Genomic DNA, 25231 nt, shown 5'->3' with positions numbered 1-25231 from the left:
GTAGCTTTGACCTTGGTCCTGTTAATGAGGGAGTGTTGGATAGCCAGGTGACACTTACTTAATAATACTTCAAATACTCTAGAGGAATGTAATGTCCAAGGAGATGTTTTCTCCTAGTGGACCTGCTGGAATCATTGGGGACTTGGCAGACACAGGTCAGGGACACTGCACCTTGCTTCTGTCTCCACCTGTGCTGAACTTGTGACGTCTTCTGACTCTGCAGGAACCTTCCCTCTGCATGATACCCTCCAAGATGACCAGCGCTCACCCAGAGGAGGACGCTCTGGACACCTTTCTGCAGTACATTGAGGATATGGGGATGAAGGCATATGACGGCCTGGTGATTCAGAATGCCTCTGACATTGCCCGAGAGAACGATCGCTTGAGAAATGAAACAAACCTGGCCTACCTGAAGGAGAAGAATGAGAAACGCCGCAGACAGGAAGAAGCCATAAAGCGGTAAATATAATAAGCATGACCTGGGCTTTGCACACCAGGGAGTCTGTGAGTGCTGCTCGGGCTGTGACGTTGTCACCTTGTCAAGAAGGGGCTCTCAGAGTTGGCTGGACTTGATGAGGGGAGGTGACAGTGGCAGCTCCACTGTCCAGCCTGCTGACAGGGTTCTTCCCTTAGCTACAAGTTACTTGCATGTATGTGGTGCTTGTGGAGGTTCAGCTAGGCTTGGAAAGAATTCAGCTTCCTCCAAATTAAGGCTCGTGCTCAACAACCTCTGGGGAAGAGCACAAGAGAACACACCACCCCTCTAATAGCTAAAGTTTGATGTAAAACCCCACCTTAAGGGCCTTTGTTTATTGCACTTACCTTAATATAAGGATCAACTTCTCCCCAAAATATGACCAAATAACATTAATAATTAGCCTCTGATGGCCTCTGGAAGAGGCAGAATCCTCAGTGTGTGCTCTTGGATGAATTTAACGGCTCTTCCATCTCTTATTTGGTACCAACTATCCTAGGTTAGTTCAAATGAATTATATTTATGGTGCAAAACCTAACAGCTCCAAGCTAATAAGCCTGGCATTGCAACCTTTCAAATCCCAGAGGCTTGGGAGGCTGAGGCAAAGCCAACCTCTGCATCTTAGCAAGGCCCCAAGCAACTAAGAAAGGTCGTGTCTCAAAATAAAAAAAAAAACAAAACAAAAGGGTTGGGGATGTGACTCAGTGGTTAAGTGCCCCTGGGTTCCATCCCTTGAAACAAACAAACAAACAAACAAAATTGAGGTTAAGTGTCCTGGGGCACAGGCACCAAAAGAAGGAATAAGTTTTGGTTTTTCAAGAGAATGTTAGTGTTTTAAGCATATATTTGCCCATGGTACACGTACTCACCTGTTGTGTTTAATGGAGTCCTGCTTCTTCAGTGAATCTATTTGCTAAATGTAAAAATCTAACATAGGAAATAATTTCATCAGTTAGCCCGGTAACTGAAAATAAGCTATTTTGGTATTTCATGCTAGATTTTTTCCTCTAATTTGGTATTAATATTTTGTATAATCTGTGAATATTATGACATAAAATATTATTTTAAGATAAGTTATTTATGCTTATAGGGAACTAAGCTAAGAGTAAGATTGTGTCACTCCAATATTTTGTGAAAATTAATTTTATATGAGAGAGAGTTTGGAAAAAACACTAGAAAGAAGTGTTGTGGAAGACTTTTGAAAGAGCATATTCTTGTGGACTATTAAAATAGGAATGTATTCTATTACTAGGTCTAAAAATATTTGCACAATTATGTAGTTGATAAACATTTTCACAATGCACATGTTAATCTTTAAAATGAATTCACTTGTTGTTGGGGACTGTGTTGGTTTTTATTTCTATCATTTCTCACACTTAAATGCCCTTAAGAATCCCCTCCCCACTCAGACTATTTCTAATGGGCTTCTGTAGGTGAGCATTTTACTTTGGTTTCAAATTTGAGTTTTTCAAAATTCTAAACAGAAATAATGGCCAACATGATTTCTAAGTAACTTCAGTTCTACAATCTGGAGTTTCCTAATTTTGGTGTTAAAACTCAACAACTACTTCTTTTTATAAGCATATAAATGAAATTATTTGCTGAATCATTCTATTAGAATTTACAGGGCACACATATAATACTATATTTATCCATACTAACATCTCCTGTTTTATTAATAATATTCAGCATATTTCTATCTAAAGATCTATAGAAACTAATAACAGAAATGGATAATTCTTAGATGGTTTACTGTAAGGTGTTCTAAGGCGCATAACCAACAGTACAGAGGAAGTTTAAAGTCCAAGACACACAAAACAAGAATTTGTATAAATGGAGACATGGTGAAACCCTGTCACTACATAGGTGAGGTCTGGAATGTGAACTTTGAGTTGGTCTCTACTGGATTAATAAGCAATACTTTCCAGAATTATAATAGAAAGCATGAAAATAAAGACAGCTCAGGACACACATTGAATTGAGAAGCAGCCAAATGATCTGAGCACATTTACTTCCCCATCACCCCACCTCCTAAACAGAAGCTGATTGAACTACTCTCAATTTGAGAATAGAGGGGAAAAAAGAAAAAAAAAAATGGGAAGGAAATCATCCCTCATGTTATGTGCTAATTGGTAAGAGCTTATGGTGGTTTGGACTAGGATGCTAACATTAGAGTTGATATAAAATAATCAGAACACAAGCAACATCTGAATTATTTGATTGATGAATGTAGGAGTTGGTAGAGGAAGCAATTAAAGATTCCTTCTCTTGTTTTCTATTTTATTTTGATTTTGCTTAGACTGGACAATAATGTTTTCACCTAATGAAATGGCAAAGACTTAACGATGAGCAAGTTTAGGATCAATTATTGGGGAGCTCCTGCTCACCTTGTTGGAGCATATTTGTGAAGGTCAATTGTGTGAAGCCTTTTAAGGACCCAAGTGGAGAGTCTGAACAGACAATTGGAGACAGAATCTGGGGGTTTGGGTAGAAATCTAAGCCAGAGGTATAAATGTGACAGCCTTACTCTCTACGTTTAGCACTCAGGAGCCTGGAGGAGAGAAGCAGTACTTACGTTTAGACTGAGGTGATGAAAGAACCCAGAACTCATTCTTGGGGCATCTAATTGCTCATTTAATGGGACCAGCAGAAGTATCTAGTGGAAGTGCAGTTACAATTAGTGAGAGGGCAGAAGAACCACAAAAAGGCAAAGACACCTCCAAGAGGAGTAAAAAATGACTGGAGAAGAGGGATTTTGCGGATAGATCAAATGCACGGAAGCCTGGAAAGTCACTGTTGCCTTTTACCGATTTGGTGTTAATAAGAACAGTGTTTTGGGAGGAAAAATCCCACTGGAATCATGTTCATAAGAAAAATAAGAAGAGAATTGAAGCAAAATATAGAGAACTATTTTGAGGACTTTCAAAGTCAAAAACTGAAAAAACAATTATAGTAGTTATGTGGCCAGTGTGATTTATGGTTTTGTTTTAATTTTGTTCCAGTAGGAATAAAGAAAACTATATGTTGATATCAATGAAACCATGGAAAGGGAAACATTGGGGACTTAGGGAAGAAGATTTACTGTGAGCATGTCCTTGAGTAGTTGGGAAGCACAGACCGCTCCGTGGTAAAAGAAAAGGTGCTCTAGCTTATGGATGAATGAATGAGTGATGAGTGAATGACAGGCTAAAAACTAACCCTAGAAAGGCCTCTACCTGGTCCTCTAAGGCCATAGCATGAACTTAAATCAGGAGCCAAACTTTAGAAGAGAAATGTGTTGGAAAACCAGGACATCTGAGAATAAGTAGTGGAAAAAGAGGCAGAAGGGTCAAATTACTGAACAGTGCTGTTTTCTTGCCTTCCCAAAGCTTCATACAGCTAAAACTGCAGAATGAAAGTAGAAGTAGGAGCCTGAGGCTAAGGACAAGCTCTGGTTGGAAAACAGTGTGCTGGGAAGATAACCCAAGGTTGCAAGCCTGTTTTGTGCCCGGGTGGATAAGGCAATCCACGGTGATTACCCACAGCAGTGAGCCTTACTCCCCGGGAACTACCCACACTCACCCCTCACCTCAAAGGCAATCACAGGGTAAGATTGGATGTTAATGGTAAAAATAACAGGCAGACATACAGGAGACAGTCCTGAGTGAGGTCAGTCGTAGCCCAAAGGACGGTCCATTAGTGTCCTTGTAATTGTTACATGTGCCAGGAATGGAAAGATGCAGTACACTTGTAGATGCTTTCTACAACTCTTTCTGCTCTCTCTCATTTGCTCTACCTCACATCCTTTTCTGGAATTTTTGTTGAAAGTACAAATATCTCAGAATACTATTAGAGCCTTTCCAAAATTGTTGATGCTTTTCTGATTTCCTTTGTCCTCCCCTGCCTCACCACCTCAAAAGCAAAATCATGCACAGCATGAGGACGTAGATGTCTCTGGATATCATTGGGGGAGACAGCTACTCAGAGAAAAGAGAAAGAAGTCAGATAAGCTATGGTTGGATGATAAGAGGAGTGGGGCTTAAAGACCTCTGTCACTGCCTAGGGAGAGGGTATCTCATCAGGTGGTGCAGTCTCAGCATTTATAGTAATGTACAAATTCAGTTTTATTTTATTCACAAGGCAACCAGTGTCCTGAGATTTTGACAATTTGAAAGTAATAATAATCTTTTTTTTGTCCCTTTAACATACATTTCAGATGACTTAACTTTTCTTTTCTTTTTCTTTTTTTTTGAGAGAGAGAGAGAGAGAGAGAGAGAGAGAGAGAGAGAGAATTTTTTAATATTTATTTTTTAGTTTTCGGAGGACATAACATCTTTGTTTGTATGTGGTGTTGAGGATCGAACCCGGGCCGCACGCATGCCAGGCGAGCGTGCTACCACTTGAGCCACATCCCCAGTCCGACTTAACTTTTCTAATAAGAAATGTATTTTTAATTCTTTGAGAGAGTCCAAAGCCTTACATAGGTGTTCAGGGGTTCCAGAAATGGTAACAGATGCAGAATACTCCCAGCCAAATCTAACACATATTGTCATATATTTTCCCATGAAGTTTATGTCAAGTAAAGAAAATTCAACATGGCATTAATGAACACAGTCTAATTAATTAAACTTATTTAATGTCTCTCCTGAATGCCTTTTAAAATAAATACTATGATTTAATATATAGGCTACAAATGCCAAAATTCTAAAGAGGAAGGATGTTTGACCTTGAAAAGGCATTGATGATAATTCTCTGTGAAATATGCCAGTTGCAATTTCAGAAATGTGCAGACTGCCAAGGATTGCTTAAAAAATGGAAATAGGATTTCATATGATTGACCTTCTGGATCACATATGTGCTGAAATGCCTTTTGTGCTGAAGCTGGGAAGCTTAAAACACTGAGCTCTTAGAAAGAGAATATCCTCGTCGCTTTCTCAACAATCTAAGTCACTTAGACTTTCTAAGCCCAATTCCTTATTTTTAAACTAACTTGAGCCCCTTGTCACTATTAACTTTCTTATACCTTCACTTCCATTTCTCACATGGGATTTTACTGAAAAAGCTGGTTCAGTGAAAAATACTAAATAAATAAAAAGTGATGCTGTTAGTGTTCTTCTTAACAGCTCCAAATAACATTTGGTGTGAAAGAAAGACTTAAGAGGGTGAAAAATTAATGGAGAATTTAAAAAAATCTTTCTGTGGTTCATCTTTTTTGCTTTTAAAATCCTAATGGTTTTGTGCAGGCACTGTTAAATGAAATTAATTTTTCATTAAAAAAACTATAAGAAAACAAGCATGCAAAACCCATAGCTTCCAACTAAGTTCACTCTAGATGGATTACAAAATCCTATTTGTCACGTGAGTAGGGGAAAGTAAGAAACAGGTTTGAGAGTGTATTGAATCATTGACTTGGCTCAGAGACTAGCCAATAGGAAGGGAACTGACCAGTGAGAACAGAGTCTGGCTGTATTCTGTAAGAATGATGTTCATGTACCTGTTAGGTTCCCTGGACTTTCACTATGAGCAATCCTGTGTTCAGACCATTGGGTCAGGATATTCATTGAAGGTGATGGCCAATCAAAAGACGATCCTACACACCCAAAGTATGATTAGCATTTAGGATCCCCTTCAAATATATTTTCTTTCTGAATTCTGGAACCAGCCCCTGCAGCATCTCATTTTGTTTTGGTCATAGTATTTTGAAAACAAGGAAATAGCCCTGAAACTAAAATTTGTTCCCAGAACATATATTTCTGACAATAATTTTATTATAGGAAAGGGGCTGGGTGTTTTTTTCCCCTGATAATGCAAATGCTACATTAGTGAAATTTCCCCAAACATTTCGAGTCTGGAAGACAGCTCTAGACTTTAGCAAAGTGGTTTTGACACAAAGGACTACTTAGGCTGATTAGCAACGTTTCTATTCCCTGTGGATGCCCTCAAGGGATCTATCTGAGGTTATATTTCCTCTTTAAAAGTGACAGTCAGAAATGGAATTAGATTACTTACAGCTTCTTTTTAAAAACACACGCAATTTCCTATTAGTAGGTATATTTGAAAGTTATTTATATTTGAGGGTTTCAGAGTTCTGTTTTGCAGAGAGAATCAAAAGACCCTGATGTTCTTCCTTTGGGTCATTAGAAAAAATAAAAATATTTGCCTTTATTTTATTAACACGTTGCTTCCCCAAAAGCAAATGGTTGTGACAAAGTAGTGAATTGGTTATTATTTTAAATGATTTCTTTACCCAAACACATAATTACACTAAGGGCTCCTGGAGAAATATTAGCTGTAACATAAATCTTTAGATTTCTATGGTTTCTGGAATCATACCATGATTGGTGGCAGAAGACTATGGAAGTAGGGAACATTTATGGAAGTAGGGAACATTTATTGAAGTGCAGTTTAGTGAATGATGTGCTCATTGGGTGCAGCTCAAATTGCTACTTTGTTCACAAATAGCTAATCTCATTGGATTTGTTTTCCTTGGGGATTTGTAGAAAAAATGAAGCATCCTATATGTATATGAAAAGAGGTGTTGAAGCATTATTGCACAGGTGGTTGAAGACAGTTAAATGAACAAAGGTTCAGAAACACAGTGCTCAAATGTTAGGAATACTGGACAGCCAGACTTAGAGTATGGTGGGGAAGTGCTCTGCAGCTGGCCCCAAGTCCCCTGCTTCTCCAAGCACAGGAAAAAGCCCTTAGCCACACCATCCACAAGTAAACCCAAAGCTGCAGCTCCTCAGGGTCTGGCTGCACGCAATGATTCTGCTGATCTGATCTGATGTGAGTTTCTGACCTAATTTTGCTGTAGGACTTAGTGCTCAGGCAGAGAAAACAAGGTTAATGTGTTGATAAGGGGCGAGATTAAACAGCAGACAGTATCTTAATAACCCTCTCTAATTTTGGCTTCCTCGTGTGTTTGTGATTAATTCAAATCACATTTCTATTAATCATTTCAGAGGACCACAAGCTGGTTTGCTTGTTTTTATGTTAAAATTGTGCATCCGGATTGTCTTTGTCAATGCTAAACAGTATATTCAAGCGTGGGAGTAATTTTGATCATAGTACCAAATGCATGGGAGGTTCTTATTCATAGAATCATATGATTAGAAGAGAAAATTCAAAAACTTGCTTTATCCATGCCTCACTGATTCCTCTTTTTTTTTGTTTTTTTGAGGCAGAAACTATATTTGCAAAACTGATTCTTAATAACTTAATTTATATATTTTTGAGTGCTGTTGATGAAAGTGAATAATTTTGTTGAACGTGTATCTAAGGACACTTCCATGCAAATGTGGTGTCTCTCTTGCTGGCCTCGTGTTTTCAGTAGAGGTCACTAACTGCCCTAAGATCATTAATCTGAATTTCAGAACTCATCAACTTACAATTTACCTTATGCTTATGTTTGTAATGGTGGTGATCCTTGACTTCTCATTCAGTCACCTGGCAGGACAGATAAGAGGCAGCATGGGGGGGAGGGCTTTAAGTCTCCTCTCCAGGTAAGCCTCCTCCACACTCTCCTCCCATACCTCTTCTAGAGCTCTTTGTATTGCTGGTTGTTTGAACTTTAATTATAGGCTGGACCTTGCACTTACTTTACATTCTAAGAAGTACAGTGCCTGTTCAACATATCAAATAAATAGACAGATGTTGGCAAGAGGAGGGGCTTTTCAGAATACAGCTGCATATGAGTCAGTCAGCACAAGAAGGAAACTCTGTGAAAAGCGAACCTTCCACATACCCAGTCCTGTGACAACTGAGTGATTTAGAGGAAACCCTTTGGACATTTCAAGGTAATCTTTCTCTTAGAACGACTGTTAAATATTTAGAGATGGTTATATGTTCTCTGTTCTAGGGCTATTTCTTTTGTTGGTTAGGGTATTGAAGGATATTCTCAATGTTTTAATTTTGAGGGCTTTTTAAAAATATTTTAAAAAAAACAGATAAGAAAAAGAAACCATTGTGGATCAAGGCTACGAGTCAAGGGATATTTCTTTTTGTGACTAAAAATGCGGTGTCTCTGGGAGAACAGGTTTAATATAACTATTGAAATGGCTAAAGTGGAGCCTGAGCATGCTAATAAAATTGCTCCAAGCCTTCTGTCCAACTGTAAGGTAGCCTGAAGAAAATGTCTCCATTATAAATGTATGGGTTGCCTTGAAATTAATTTAGTCATGAGTTGATAGAAGGCAAATCAACCCCCCCCAAAGATGAATCTCTGCTTGAAAGACCTGCCTCCAGTTAAAAGTTATTCTCAGTAATGCTCATATTTGCAATAAATAACAGAATATTCATGTCCATGCTAGAATATGAATATAACTAGCTTGCCGGGAAGCAGATGGAAAAAAAAAAAAAAAAAAGATCACTTTTTTTTTTTTAAAGAAAAGCACTTTGAATAATATGTACAAGGAAGACTTTTCAAAAAAAGCAAAAAAGGCCAGCATTTAAAATCCATTATTTTAATTAGTAAATTGCATTTTAGTCTTTGATTTGGAGCTAAGTATACCACTTAGCATATTCTGATGTTTGAATAAGAAATGAAGTGATTCAGCATTGAATGAAAAACATCACCAAGGAGACTTTTAATTTTCTTTCAGGTTGATGTTTATATGTGTTGTATAGCTATTCCATTTTTATTTGAAGTTTTATTAAGTATTTATTGAGCATTTATCATATGTGAGGCATTGTTCAAAGTGTTCAAGGTTAAAGCAGTGACCAAACAATAAAAAATGCTTGCCCACACGAGATTCACAATGTTGTGATGGTGACAGGGGCAGAAGCAGGGGAAAACAGACAAAAATCAAGTAAATACAAAATTAGAATGTGATAAATTGGGGATCGGGTCATAAAAGAGTACAACTTGAATGATTTTGCTTAGGGAAAGGCTCACAGAGGATGTCACATTTGAGTGAAGACCTGAAATATGTAAGGGAAGAAGCCAGGCAGCTGTCTGGGGCAATGGGCTTCCGGGAAGAAGGACTGACAAGAGAAGAGGTCAAGGTCCTGGGTAGAAGCATTGCTGGCATGTTGAAGGAAAGTCAAGGACATGGCTGGAACAGAACAGAGCAGGTGAAATAGAATGAGGTGGATGTTCACTCAGGCCAGAGGCAGTGTCCATTGATATTGTAGGGGCACGGAGGTCACTGATGGAGATTTGATTTTAACTCAGGGTGGAACTGGATGAGATGAATCCAAGGAGGATCATTCTGGCTGCTTTAGGCAGCAGCAAGGACAGAAGGAGGCACAGCAGTTTGGAGCCGTGAAAACAACTGGGCTGAGGGAAAACCCAGGCTAGGACCTGAGTGACATAAATGCTGGATGTAGTGGGAATGGAGATACATTTTAAAAGGTAGAATTTGCAGAATTTGGTGGCAGATTGGACAAAGGGTGTGAGAGTCCCATTAAAGGAAGCTATTTCCACAAACTGAGAGGGGGAAGACAGCAGAAGAAGTAGGTTTTGGGAAAGGTTTTACACATATTAATTTTGAGATGTTTCTTACGTATCTAATGATTGAAAATCGTTGTTCAAATTTTCTGGTTCATTTTTGACAATCTGTCGATATAAAATCAAAAATTTTAATAGAAATTTGAAATACTCTTATAAAACTCTAAAAGTCATATACATACATCCTGTTTGAGGAGAGACTTTTTTATTACAATAAGAAAAATGAATATGAAATGTACCCTCTTAAGCAATTTTTAAATGTACACTACAGTATTATTAGCTATAGATACAGTGTGGTACAGTAGATCTCTGGAACTTTTCATAGTGGGCAGATGAAACTTTATATCCATTGAATAGCAAATGGAGGGTAAGCGTCTGGATTAACCAGAGCAAATGAACAATTGCCTGCAGGTCTCTGTTTTGTGCAGTTAGTGGAGTCGGAGATCATGATTCTAAGAGCTATATGATCCACACACTTGGGGGCTTTACAATTCAGGGCACAGCTCACAGTCCTCCTGTAATTCAAGAAGCCAGATAAGAGACAGACATAAGCCTACACAATGCCTGACATTTTCAAAAAGGAAAATTGCTGTGAAACGGATAGTTTCAGCTATTATTAGCATTGGTCACGTTGACTTAGGGCTTTTGGGCAATGATGGAGACATAAATAATTAGTTTGCCAATTGATGCTCACAGGACATTTTTTCAGCTGGAATTTGGGTGTGGGTGAAAGGCAACAGAGTTTAGGAGGAGATTCCAGTGTCCAAGTTCAAGATGGGGTTGGTTTCTTTACTTGCTAGCTTGAGTGATATCCATTAAAATTTCTTGATTTTTAAATTTTTACTGTTTTTGTTGTTGTTGTTGGAAGAAACAATGTTCATTTTGTTCAGTTGTTAAAAGAAGCAACGGATACAACATAAATCTTTGGAGAAACTACGGGGGAAGTGGACATATAGCTATTTTGACTTGATAACTGCCATGATTTTAGCATTATTATTATTATTACTCTTACTGCTTTTCTGTCATTATTATCTTCATTTTCATCAAACAATGTGGCTACATTAATAATGACATGTGGCACTATGTTTGCAAAGGCTCTGCTCCACCTCCAGTAAAAACAGTATGGAAAAGGGATTGATGGCTTTGAGCATTTGCAAATGATACAGGTACCCATTACCCAAATATGATTTACTTTTTACTTTATCACTTTGTTTCACCTTATTATAAACATGTTTTGTTCTTTTTTTTTTTTCTAAAATAGTTAAAATGACAGAAGAAAACTTTTGGCATATGCATAGATTCCAAAATGATGCAATAAATTGTGGCTGTATATCTTGATTATTAAACCAGCTTCCAAAAGTAGGAAAGCTGTTTTTTGCACATAGTAGGTTTTTAAACATTTGTCAGTGCAGATTGTTTTGAGCTCATTCAGTGCACTGATAGCTTTTCAAGGGAACAGTTAAGCTGGCATATCATGTGATATTTACAATGAAATTTGCTAATAAATTTCTAAATATTTTAAGGGAATTACCTTGAAAGCTTTCCATCTTGGCACATGAACTATTAAATTTTCACTTTATGGAAATACATCTTTCTTTGAAATTGCTATACCATTTAGATATAACTGAAGAGCGATATAAATAATGAATTCCAGTGATAGAACCATTGTATCTACAGAAGCTAAAATCTCAAACAATTTTTTTCTTGGTGCTTGGCAGTTTGATTTCCCTTCGGAAGAGCAAAGTATTTTCAGAGTCACACTATAAATGCTGTTGCACGTTGCCCTTCATCTTGATTTGAGGATGCAGTGGAGGCTGGACCCATGGTGGTCTGCACTGCCCCATGTCTGGAGAAAAATGTCTACCTGCTTCTAACTCCTTGGTGCAGTCACTGTGACTTAGACATGTCCAGCTCTTTAAAAAAAGAAACCACACATGGATGGAGAAGCTTGAGATTTTAGGAATTTTCCTGGAGGAATGCTTAACTTCCTAGGATGCACATTGTCAGATTTCACATATAATTTTTAAAAAGTTGTTTGAGCGCTTGTTTATAAAACACAATTACAACAGTACTTGTTTGGGGAGATAAATGACAAAACAAGATGGGAAATCACTTGTCAAGCAAGTTATTTTCTAGGTCATTATGAAGAGAACATTTTTCTTCCCTAGCAGCTGGTATTTTATCTTATTTAGGGGAGCAACTGCATTTTGTGATTTGTAAATATAATGAACAGTAATGGAGAAATTTTTTAAAAAGATAATGGGGAAATATCTATAGGGATTAGAGCATGTGAAGATGCTTCTCTCGGAAGAAGGATGACAGCCCTTTTATCCTCCCCATTCCAGGTTTGAAATCCTACAGTAGGGGATATTTGTTCAGGGTGAGACCAGAATCTGAAATAATTCATCCTTACGTTTCCTTTAAGGTGTTTGAAGAAAAGATCATAATCAGTGTGAGTTGCTCTCTCCTGTCTAGAAGCCTCTGGATGATGAAGCAGAGCTAAGAGATGTGCAGTTCATGACTTTTATGTTGATCCTGAATCCTATTCAAAGTTCCCAAACCCCAGCAGATCCCAACTTCCCCTATATCAATAAAAAGAACATATTTTGTTTAGAAGAGAATGCCATGATGCATAACCCCGTTTCCGATAAAAATATTCATTCCCAGAGATTAGTTTTTTTCAAATGTCAAATATTGTTATTAGATTGTTTCTTCCTTTTTATGTAATTTTACTTTTTTTCTTCTTAATAACTTGGTAGGATTTTAATTATTTTTTTCAGCTTCCTTTATAATCTGTTTCAACTCCAATCCTTATTTTTAATTTGTTTGTTCTGTTTAGCATGCCCATAGTTACTTAAAAAGCCTAGGTATATCAGATAAAAACAAAGCAGGGGAACACATTTTCAAAACAGGGTACACTGTTCAACAGATTAAATGGGATAAAGAGAAGTGGGGGAGGGGGAGAGAAAATGACTGCCCAGTAAAAGCCTTTTTAGCAAATCATACTGAATCTCATTAATAAAGAATACGTCCACTAAAGCTGTACAATCAATCAGCCATGTGCATTAGTGATGTCTAGTCCAATTCAGGTAGATAAATTGTTCTTTAAGTGTCAGTCGGCTGCCACTCAAATCACAATACAAATAATACATGCCATGCTGAATTTCCCAATTCATGACAAATTTTCTTTTCACCGAGTTAGACTGAACTAAACAGGTGTAGAAGAGTGATATCTGTTTGAGTGAACACTGCCAACATCAGAAAAGAAAAAAAAAAAAAAAAAAAGGATAGCTAACTGGAGAGACAAGCAACAGACAAAAGCTGTGAATCAATTTACCAAAAAGTAACTGGCAGAGGGTAATCCAACCAAACGCCCTTGCCAAAAGTGTCAATTAAAAATTAAAAATACAGGTATGGTGGCACATGCCTGTAATCACAGTGGCATGGGAAACTGAGGCTGGAGGATAGCAAATTCAATGCCAGCCTCAGCAACTTAGCCAGGCCATGAGCAACTTAGTGAGACTCTGTCTCAAAATAAAAAAAATAAAAAGGGCTGGGAATATGACTCAGTGGTTGAGCATCCCTGGGTTCAATCCCTAAAACACAACAAAACAAAACAGAAATAAACCAGAAAAGCGTACTCGGTACAAAGTCCAAAACCTCAGATGAGAGCATTACTGTAGTGTATGTTAATGTAGCATTACTGTAGGTATCCATCATATGGAAACACTGAGACACAAGAAGGGAATAAAAGATAACAGGGAAAAAGTCACTACACACTTCCAGGAATATTTTAATTACAGAGACTTAGTGTGTTTTCTAACCATGCACAATTTCATTGACTAATGGGTAGCATGACTAATATCGTTCCAATGGATAGCTCCAGAAGCTCTCGTTATAAACAGATACTTTGAAAGACCCAATATAATATGGCTTTGTGAGGCTCTGGTTGGAATTGATACCACATGATTTTTCTAAGGAAGTCAATCTGTTTCACATATGACCTGAAAATAAAAGCACCTGCTTTTGAACCTACAGTGGAAAGGAAAATATTCTGTCACTTCTCACAAGATTAAAAGTCTCCAAGGAGAAATCGTGTATGTAAGAGAGCATTTTGAAATGAGGTGGAGGCACTGAGCCTGTGCAGCTGCAGAGCTGCATTACAGTGGAAGAAGGAGAGATTAGGGTGGTATTGGGTTTTAGGAAGGAATGCTTCTTGTGGATTTGTCATTAATGCAGTGACCCTATCTTTCAAGTCTTTTCATTTCAATGTGACTTAGAATTCTAAAAAGAAGTCAGCTTAAAGGTATCAGCACAATCCCTTGTATAAGTTGCCTTTAGCAAAAGAATCTCTATCTTTAATTTAACACAATTGGCAATCTTGGTTGGAGACAGAATGTGATTTAGTTAACATGAAAAGAGAATGACCTCTGTCCCCCAGAGTTGAATGAGAAGTTCAATTCCAGCTTGACAGTATGTATGAACTATTGTAACAACAATAACGGGAGAACAAACAAAAATGGCCTTGGGCAATATGGGAGGGATGGACAAATCCTCAGACAGAAGCCTGATGCTCTCCTGGACAAGTGTAGGCATATTTATTTCTTAATGTTGAACTGCAATAATGCATGCCCATGAGGTTACCTAAGTTACACAGATAAAACCCGGTTTAAGGATCAGGCTCACAATAAAACTATCTCTATGTGCAACTAGCAGCTCTTGTTAGTTGCTGATGAGGATGTGAAATATTCTGGTAGACAAGAAATAGTGTGAGGTAGATACATTCCACTAGTTTCAACTCTTAGAGAGGTCAATTTAGTTCATATAATTCTCATCCTTGTACTGAATTAATCATGAAGATATTATCACTAGTGGAAAAATATGTCCTTTCTATAAAATTTCTTATGAGGAAGATTTGGAGATATTGTATTCCTCATGTGTCTAACACAGTCCTCAGGTTACTTAAGTAAATGCAATGCATGCATTTAAGATCAGTCCAGATACTCAAAGTCAACATTTTATTTCATTTTGTTTATATTCTTGACTGAACTTTAGGGGAAAAGAGAGTGTCCATTACCCCTTTGAAATTCTCTGTTTTTTTTAATTATATATTTTTTGATAGTAGAGTGTATTTTGATATATTATGAATACATGGAATATAACTTATTCTAATTAGGATCTCATTCTTGTGGTTGTACATAATATGGAGTTACACTAGTCAAATATTCATATATGAACATAGAAAAGTTATGTCAGACTCTTTCTACTGTCTTTCCTATTTCCATTCCCCTTCCTTCCCTTCATTCCTTTGTTTAATCCAATGAACATCTATTCTTTCCTTCCTATCCCCCTTTTTTGTTGGTTAGCATCCACATATCAGAGAACATTTGGCCTTTGGTTTTTTTTGGGAATTGGCTTATTTCACTTAGCTTGAGAGTCTTCGGTTCTATCCATGTATTGGCAAGTGCCATAATTTCATTCCTTTTTTATGGTTAAGTAAGATTCCAATGTGTATTTATACAACATTTTCTTTACCCATTCATCCATTGAAGGGTACCGAGGTTGATGCTATAGCTTAGCTATTGTGAATTGAGCTGTTATAAGCATTGATATGGTTGCATCTCTATAGTATGCTGATTTTAAGTCCTTTGAGTATATACTGGGAAATGGGATAACTGGGTAAAATGATGGTTTCATTTCCCCTTTTAAATTTTTTAAGATATATAGAAAATACTGAACTAATAAAATGCTATTTTGTATTAGAAATGTATTAGGGCAATGAACTAATTAATATGAATTTTTTAATCAAATTGTTTTTCTTCAGTATATCAAATTAATCAAATATTCATTTGTACATTTCCTCTAAATATTTTTCATCCTTGATTTGTCTTATTCAGATCCTAATTGTCATCTCAGTACAAAGCAAATATCCACATCAATAATACACCTCACCTCTTTAGGTACTGTAGCAAAAATCTTCCACTTACCCTGGCTTCAAAACTAAAATAGGCATTTTAAAACTTTTGAATATTGGCTTTTAAGACCTGAAGTCCAAGAGCTATGCTCTACCATTATCTGTCAAATTCTTTCTTTTAAATATCTACAATAAAGAAGGCATAAATGCATCAGCAGGCAGTGCAATTACGAATATTTACCCATCTAGACTTCAAAAAACTACAAGACTCAAATTATAATTTTCTTTCTTTTTTTTGTCAACCCATTTTAATCTATTTCCTTCTGCCACCCTTATTGCCTTAGTTCTCATAAAACCAAAGCACTAAGAGGAAATAAATTTGATATAAAGAGAAAACTAAAACGAGATAGAAGTGATGAAGGAGATTTTATCCAGTTCACTACAGAGCCAGAACTTTCCCCCTCTTTATCTAGTCTCTGAAAATGTATACATTGTAAATGATTCTGTAGACTCACTATGAATAGGAAGCCTTGCGATTTTGTGAATTAAAAATGAATGAATCAATATCTATTATAGTAACACTGACACACCTTAATTATTATAGCAATATCGCTTATGTAGAAGCCAAACATTTGGTAACATCAAATATAGAAATTACTTGTTGAACTGAGAGAGTATTCATAAAAAGGAGGCAGAAACATTTTAGGTGGTGAGTTCAAGTCTATGGAGAGATCATGTATTCTCCCACTGTGGAGTCAGTGAGGCCCACATCCAACAGAGATCTCCAACACAAGGAAACACAAAACAAGGAAATAGGTGTGTTCATACACAAGGTACCATCATCACCAGACACTTTTTGTTTGAACTATTCAGTTGGCATTCCAGATGTTTTATTTATATTTTAGTTTTTATGAGTATGAGGGTGGTGTGTGTGTGTGTGTGTGTGTGTGTGTGTGTGTGTTTGATCCATTAATGTTTGATGGATTACTCACAGAGCATTTCTCACCAGGAATTCATCCAACAAGTAAGGGCACTTCGGTTATTAAATTGAGATCTCATGTTAGAGGCCATTAAGCAAATTATTTAGTGCATTTTGCATTAGAAGGTTGGGCCCAAGTACAGTATTTTATAACTGGTTAATTTCATGCTACAATTAAATTCTTGACACACACACTTGGAGTGGGAAACTATGGGAAAGGTAAAATTAAAGAGGACTTTCTACTTGAAAAAGAAATTTTCTAAGCGGTCTACATTGCACATTTAAAAGGCATTTTTTTTTTGTCCTAGGATATAAAGTAACTGTTGTTAGAGAATGATCAAAACAGAAATAAATGCTTTTATTTTTATTTGCTTTGGGATTTTATAGAACCAGCAGGAGATTTATTTTATAATAGATATCAGCAGTCACCTTAATGAAGACAATTTCAAAGGCAAAATTTTATTTCAAATAATGAAAATGTACTAATTTGATATATGTGTTATATACATTTTTAATTTTCAATTTGATGACCAGATTGTGAGAAGGTTAAATACTGTGTGTGTGTGAGTGTGTGTGTGTGTGTGTGTGTGTATGTGTGTGTGTGTCTCAAAGGGGGGGAGGAAGATATGGAAGTATAAGCTCAAACTTAAATTCATTGGGGTTTCAATCATCCACACAAAGAAAGATAAGGAGTTAGTGTGTAAGAAATAAATTCTTAATAATTAAAATCAAATGATAATTATGATATTCTCTGGGGAATTAGTTACACATGACAGTTATCTCTTGTTTTCTGATTTTTTTTTAATTCTGCTTGTTTGGTATCTTCATTGTGTAGCTTCGAAGCAAAATTTTAGTCCTAACTGCTGGTTGGGATTATGGACAAATTACTTAGACTTTCCGGGCTACAGTTTTTTTTTTTTTTTCTGTGATAAAACAGTATTTATAGATTAGAATATCTATAAAACAACAACAACAAAACGATATCAGTTACATGGAGGGCTTAATAGAGAATTGAGAGTAAATGCTAAGTGAACTGAGACCCCAACCACTCAATCCCACACTTCCAGGGTAGCCCAGGAATTCGCTCAGTCCTCCATACCTGGGTTAATGAACACTTACAAAATATAGTTGAATGATTTTTAAAATTAGCTATTTTTAAAATTGGTTAATATCATTAGATCTTGTTCAGGGATGAACAGGAAGCTTGTCAGGTGGTGAAAATCTGAACAAATGCTCATTCAACACTCACCCTTTGAAAAGAACTCCCTTGACATAACTAGTGTTATGATCCTCAAAATTATAAACTATTCTTTTGGCTTGAAATTTGTGGCAAATAAAAAAGACAACATATTATATAGACCTATTACAATAAGTCATTCTTTGTTTTACTGTGAGTGATTTTATTAAACCCAATCTTGATAAAAAGTTAAGATTTCCGTTGTTTTAAGAGTATACTTAAGTGTTACAAAGACTGAAGTGAAACCAGGAGTTTCCTGGTATTACTGTCTTAAATGAGCCCATTTAGTTTAGATTTTTGTTAGATATAGAAATCAGGTGGGCAATCCAATCTGGAATCTTTGAATAAAAGAAATGAAAAGTTTAAGAATTTTCTAAAGACTTTGAACAGTAAAGCTTTCTTTCCTATGAGTCCCTCCATACAACTCAAAATAGATAGATAAATGTTAGGGAATATCTAAGTTGGTTACATATTTAATGTTGCCAAGATAATCCCATTCAGTATTTAATACTTGGAAAATGTCCACAAAAATGGTCATTTTTTAAAATTGATAATGAGATACAAGTAATATTACTCTAGTAAACTGTATAATTTAAGGCAAATTTATTGATCCTCAGGGTATCTCAAGTTTCCTCAACTATAAAAATTATAATTATAATGCCCATATTGCCAGATGGCACTGAGGACCCAATTTAGTGTCATTTCAGTCCACTATTGCTGGAGAGGTCACTGCTTTCCAGCCACAGAAGATGCGTGGTTCCCTTACAAGGTCAATCTTTTCTCACACCTGTGACCTTCATGTTATTTATCATCTGCACCTTGGACAGGTCCCTATGGCTCTGTTCGATCTCAGCTCAAGTAGACTTCTCTGAGACTTTTTGCCATTGTCATAGGCATTATTGTTTGTCTTTTATTCATTCCTATAGTACTCCCTGCATAACATTCAAACCTTTAATGCATCCTCTGAATGTCTTGCTTTCTTATGTAAATCTAAACTGAGTCAAATAATGATAAGACCCTGGCCAAGAATCCATTCAAACACATGGGAGTCTGGTGACCTGGAATATTTGTAAAGTGATTCAGATCTTTGCTGGAGTCTCACACGGAATAGCCAGAGGAGCTTTTCTTTCACAAAACCAAAGCGATGACACCCCTGTCAGTCTGCATGCACATAGGCAACTCAGGCTCTTCTCTCTCTACTCCCCTTTCTGGTTAAGCTTTTTATTGTGTAGATCAAAGTAACTTTTCTTTCAAATTGGGGAGTCTGATATGAATGCAAGATAGGTTGACTCTTCCTCCTTCCATCTTTGTGAAGTTCTTGAACTTTGCACAAGAAAACAAGTTCCTGGGCTGACTTAGCAACAAAGCAATCCTCTTCCTTCAGAAGGAAAGAAGGAAATAAGCTTAAAATAATTGTGATTTAAAATGTTCACTGTTGTTGCAGTCACAGTTGATTATCATTTTCCTCACTGCCAGCCTGAGTCCTTTGTCGATATAGAAATCAAGGTGGAGTCTTGGGAGATGATTTAAACAGTTCTGAATGTCACTAGTAGCTCAGTTTTTTTAAGAGCTTCCTCCCTTTACCTATGTTTCCTTACTCAGAGAATCTCTAGTTCCTGGGTCAGCATATGTTTTCAACAGTGTATTGTAGGATTTGCATTCCAAGGTTTTTGTTGTCACTACCCAACTCTGCTCTTGTAGTATGAAATCACCCACAAATGAACCTTAAATGAATAAGTATAATAGTGTTCTAATAAAAGATTACTTGAAAAAAAAAATGGTTGCAAGCTGGATTTGGCTGGAGGGTCATAGTTTTGCAACACCTGCTAATCTCTCCACTGGTTTTGGTCAAACTGTTGTCAAATTGTTTTCACCATCCAGGCCAATTCTTCAGAAAAAAATCTCATTGTATTCTGTCTTCCTCAAAGATGTGAAGCTTGAGCAAGCATTGTAAGAGTAGACTTTAGAGTGACTGCTGAATTCTCTTGTTGGATTATTGATCCAGATGCACAAAGAGCACATGGAGGGAGTTTTACAAGTTATAGGACAGGTACTCTTCAAGAATTTGTGTAATGGAAGAAAGAAATATGTAAGTAGTCATGAAGACTACAGTAGTGACTGACATTGACTTAGTGTTTAGCATATACCATATCCTGTAATTTCCTTACATCTTATGTCTATTTAGTCCAAATTATATTCCCATGAGACAGATTGCATCATTTTCTATTTAAAGTTCAGTCTTGAAGACTTCAAGAAGTTTGTCAAGATCACCTAGTTAGTCACTTAGCTGCAGAGTGAGGGTAGAGCTCAGACAGACTGGACATTAACGAATAGTTTTTTTTTTTTTTTTTTTGAAAAAGAAAAGAGAATAAGATAGTGAAGACGAATGCATTATTTTAGGGATGAGATTTAGGAATAAGCCATGGCTCACCCATCAGTTGCTGCTACTTGAGTCAAATAAGGCAAATCACAGGAGCAACCCTAACAGGATTCCAAATTAATAGTCTAAATACTAAACTTGTCTTTACATAGTGACACTATGGAGAGCCAAGGTGAATTTCTGAACTTTTTTTAAAAAGGAAATAAATGTTACAAAACTGAAAGTTTGGTCTTTGGGCAGCTTTATGTCAAATCCATAATATTATCTTCAGATTTCTAAGCAATTTAGCATAGCTGGAATTTAAAAAATTTCTATGAAATTCTATATGCCTATATATTGAGGAACAAAGAATTTTTTCTTTTTAAATCAATAATATCCTGGTAGCTGAAAGTCCCACTGCAATATATACCTCAACATAGCAAAATAGGAAACAATGAATTTGTGATTAATATATTTTGAATTATATACTAATAATCCATTGACTATGTTAAGATAAACTATTTTGAAAAAAAGATGATATTTGGATGTAGCAAATTTGCTTACAGAACCCAAGGGGAACTCATGCACAAGTGCTGAATATTTAGGCAAAACTCCATAAAGCTTCCTCTTAATTTTCTTTTAGAATTAATTTGAATTCTGGTGCATCTATCATGATAGTGCAGCGTATCAGAAAAAAATCAGTGGCACATTATCTACTTGCCATGGCAACCCCGACATCACATGGTACACACACTGATCTAGAGCCAAAGACTTCACAGGCTCTTACACACACACACACACACACACACACACACACACACACATACACACACTCCTCCAGGTCATATGACTTTGCCTATTGTCAGCAGCATTTGCCAGGGAAATGTGTTAACCTAAACTGATAAACTCTAGTTTATTCTGATTCCTGCAATTCTGTGCTTTCTTTAGATCTGTTCAATCATGTTTTTTTTTTCTCTCTTTCTTTTTCTCCCTTGTCTCCCTTCCTCTTTCTGATACTTTCCCTTATCTTAGAGAATAAATCATTTAAAGTTTTATTTGCTTCCTAAGATTTTATCAGAATAATTCTTTCTGGTAACATATCTACCACCAGGAGGGAAAAAAACGCATTTTGAAATGTTCAGGACCTTATTAACTAGCTATTTGTGTTTTAGAACCTATACCACATGAAGCCCTTAAAAAGACAGAAAAATCAGAAATGTCCATAGCCTAAGTCATTGGAATTTGCACAAGTTGCTTAGATTCAACTGTGTAAGGGATTATTACTTGCTTAGCCCTTATTTTAATAGCATAAAAGCCATTTATTAAGTAAAAAGCACTTTATTCATCCATCAGCTATTCACTCTGCTAGTTGGTCCCTCAAGAACCCTCTGTCATGGTAGATGGTACCTTCAACGTCTATTGTACACTGACAGTGTGCCTGCTGCTGCACAAAGTAAGCTGCATAAAGTAACTCAGGTTCCATGACATCAATAATTGTTACTATTGCTACCTCCACTCTATAGGTAAGAAAACTGAGGCACATGATCTCAATTAAGACCCTAACCGTGATGCTGATTCTTTAATTCAAACCCCAAAGATAAATACAAATATAAATAAGAAAACAACAAACAAACAAATCCCACAAATTTAAAACTCTCTCATGCATATGAATGTTATCTCTTAAAAATGGTGGTTCTGTGTTTTTCAGAAGTTATTTCAAATGCCAGCCTAGCATTGTAATCCACTTGGATTAAACACATCACAGTTACATGATCGCCATATGCTGCTGCCATAGAGGAATCATACCTCATCAACAAATGGTAGATTCCTGGCATTCTTTCAGACTTTCTGTTTACATATTGGTTTAATTAACAAAATTTAATTTTTTAGTTTCTTGCGGGGACTCTGATTCTCTGGTTTAGCTTCAAGAACATAAAGGCAGCAGATTCTACAAACAGGTAACTCCCCAGATCCTATGTAGGGTAATTAATGATTCTTATGATTTTTGCTAAAGTTTTGAACTTCAAGGGAGTCCATTTTCAATTTCCAGTGTCAGTCAATCAGACTCTAATGCTGTTTACCAAGTAATCACATTTATGTGCAAATGTTTTTAGTTAACAGCCATCCAGTAATTGTCTGCCTCTAAAATAAATCTCTCTCTCTCTCTTTCTCTCTCTCTCTCTCTCTCTCTCTCTCTCTCTCTCTCTCACACACACACACACACACACACACACACACACACACACATTTTCTCTTTCTCTTTTTTTTGAATGAGGTTGTTTGTTTGTAACCATTTTGGAAATGATCCAGAACAAAAATGTCATTAGCGCATTCTGGGAATTTATGTGCAAATGCATTTATTCAATAAGAAGTCCACTTATAAGGCAAAATATGTTGCATATACAAAAAAACAAAAACAAAAACAACCTGAAATATTGAGGATCTAAAAATAGGAAGAGTTGACTAAACGTTCCTATCAATGAGCAAAGTAATCAGATTTACATGAAATTTGAGACAACAATAGTAATATTTCTATGATAAATACTATGTGTTTATGAGTGGCCATATAATTTATCTGATGATAGGTTTTAAAGCTCTTGACTGCAGAAGCTTATCAGTGATATTTTATATATATTTGACTGTGCTTTGCATGCATGTTCGGATTCATTTAATAGAATAAGCAATGTAAATAAAATTATAAACACACATGCACACACACACGTGTGTGTGTGTGTGTGTGTGTGTGTGTGAATGAATGAATGTATGTATTATCTTGAGAGCTGAAATCATATTTGATTCACTTCTATACATTCCAAAAGACCACTTAATGTGACAGTTCATTTATTTCAAAGGCAAAATAACCTTGACTGAAGTAAGGTATGACTCATTCCCTCCTATTCCATCTATGATAGTTCAAACATTAACAGTCCAGAGCTGATAGGGCTTCTTCACCAGGTTTTGCCTCCAGACTCCTTTATGATTTGGTTTTATCTTTTCCTTGCAGATTCCCTCTTCTGATCTCAGATGGTACTCCATGCATCTCTTCCCACCATATCTTCATTTTAGCCATCAGGAAGGGAGAGTCAGGCTCCTTTATTCTAGAGCATGACCCCAAACTGTATTTTCTTTTCACTCAAATCACGAGTGCAAAGGAAATTGGAAAATGTTTTTAGCTGTGCAAGAAAATGAATATTGATTGAGCATCTAAATCTCTGCTTGAGCCATTGTTAAGGGTAGAAAATATATGCATGGTGCTGAGGGCCTTATAACCACCTCAAGGTCTAGAAGAATATCTTAGGTTGGGAAAAAACTTTATTTGTTGTAAAGCAAGGAAAAAAGCACTATAAATATAATGAAACAAATATATGATAAATATCTATGAAGAGTAATTATGTCAACTTCATTAATTAATTCTATTTACTTTTAAATCCATTTCTTTTGAAAACAATGATTATACTGAACTTTTTTGCCAAAATCTAAGAATATGAACATTTTCTGACAAAGTATAGTCAACCATAAGTTAAATGCAAAAATATAGCCAAATATTTTCAAAGCAAATTACAAAAGGTACTTTGAAATTTTACAGCAAATATTGTATTGAATGATACAGTTGTATCTTTTAGCTTATTCTGCATGAGTAGAATAGGGATATTCCAAGACTAAATGATTGAATGTTCTTTGAATGTTTTGAAATGGTCTTGAATAAATGATATAAAAGTTGTTATGGTTAAGCTGTTGACTTGTTAAAACATCCGCTGATTTCATTAACTTCTATTTTTCAAAGATCAGTATTTATGGCATGTAGAACTGACTGTGAATGGAACGATTGGGAGTAGCATGTATCTCTCCAACTATCCATCCATGGGCCAGTATATTCTAATACAAGGAATCACCATCATCAGACTGCCTGTGAGTCTTTTTCAGTAACCAAGAAGGGGTTTTGTAAAATACTGAAGAGAAGTGCTCTTTCCTTTGATGTAAATGGTGCTGTTAACTCATTAACCAAAAGGGTTAAACTCACATCTCAGAGGAAGAGACTGAAAATCAAATGTCACACCTAGAAACTTTGTTTCGGTGAAATACCTAGTCAAGATACTGCAAGGTATGGGAGTAGGATCTTCTGAATGGCCTTGGGAACAGCTGTCACATGCAATAGCTTCCTAGGGGGATTTAGAGCTGTTTATGATTTTCTATCAGCCCACAGCCAAGGTAACATGAGCTTTTCCACATATAAACAGAAGGAATAAATCTATTTTCCTCATGGAATTCTAGCACAAATTTCAGTATTTGGGAGCATAGGTAGCTAGCTGTTCCTAGTATTCAGAAGCATGACAAATGTGTAATTAAAAGCAAAAATTTGAAAAAAAATGATGCTTTGAGTTTCCATGATGGGAGATGCAATTCTTTTAGTTTGCATTCCACTGATGTGGTTGATTTTCTACTCTGTGTCTGCATTATTAGTAGACTCTGGAATGGATATCATGAATTCAGGGGTTTTATGTTACAACAGCTGGTATTTCCTGATAATGCATTTTCTCTGTGAACTTTCTCCTCTGAAGACTGTACAGTATTTCATAACATGAACATATATGGTGCTACCATTATAGATGACTCAAGTCACACACACACACACACACACACACACACACACGGAAAACCAGTGGTGGGAATGTTGAAGAAGTAACACTAGATCCTTCACATATGATCAGCATTCTGTGTCTGTGCCAGCTGTGAACACTGAACCTATCCTTCATTGGGCAGAATGCTATTGTTCTCAAAAGCTATTGTGCAACTGGCTAAGTGTGCTCTCAGACTAGCCTAAACATGTCATGGGATA

The 25231-nt window shown here is 36.3% G+C and overlaps 1 protein-coding gene across 2 annotated transcripts in view; it reads left to right on the top strand.

Annotated features, from left to right (window-relative positions):
- The first annotated feature begins 238 nt into the window (after nucleotides 1–238).
- Nyap2 (neuronal tyrosine-phosphorylated phosphoinositide-3-kinase adaptor 2) overlaps nucleotides 239–25231 on the top strand; it is a 235852-nt gene continuing 210859 nt past the window's right edge. For both annotated transcript variants that reach the window (XM_076866495.2, XM_077110287.1), the window contains exon 1: nucleotides 239–459. In XM_076866495.2, coding sequence (XP_076722610.1) covers nucleotides 239–459 — 221 coding nt within the window. The remainder of the gene's footprint in view (nucleotides 460–25231) is intronic.

This window comes from Callospermophilus lateralis, chromosome 9 (assembly GCF_048772815.1).
Source record: "Callospermophilus lateralis isolate mCalLat2 chromosome 9, mCalLat2.hap1, whole genome shotgun sequence".
NCBI lineage: Eukaryota > Metazoa > Chordata > Mammalia > Rodentia > Sciuridae > Callospermophilus > Callospermophilus lateralis.
Note: the sequence above shows the minus strand (reverse complement) of the source record. Positions and strands in the feature narration are given on the sequence as shown.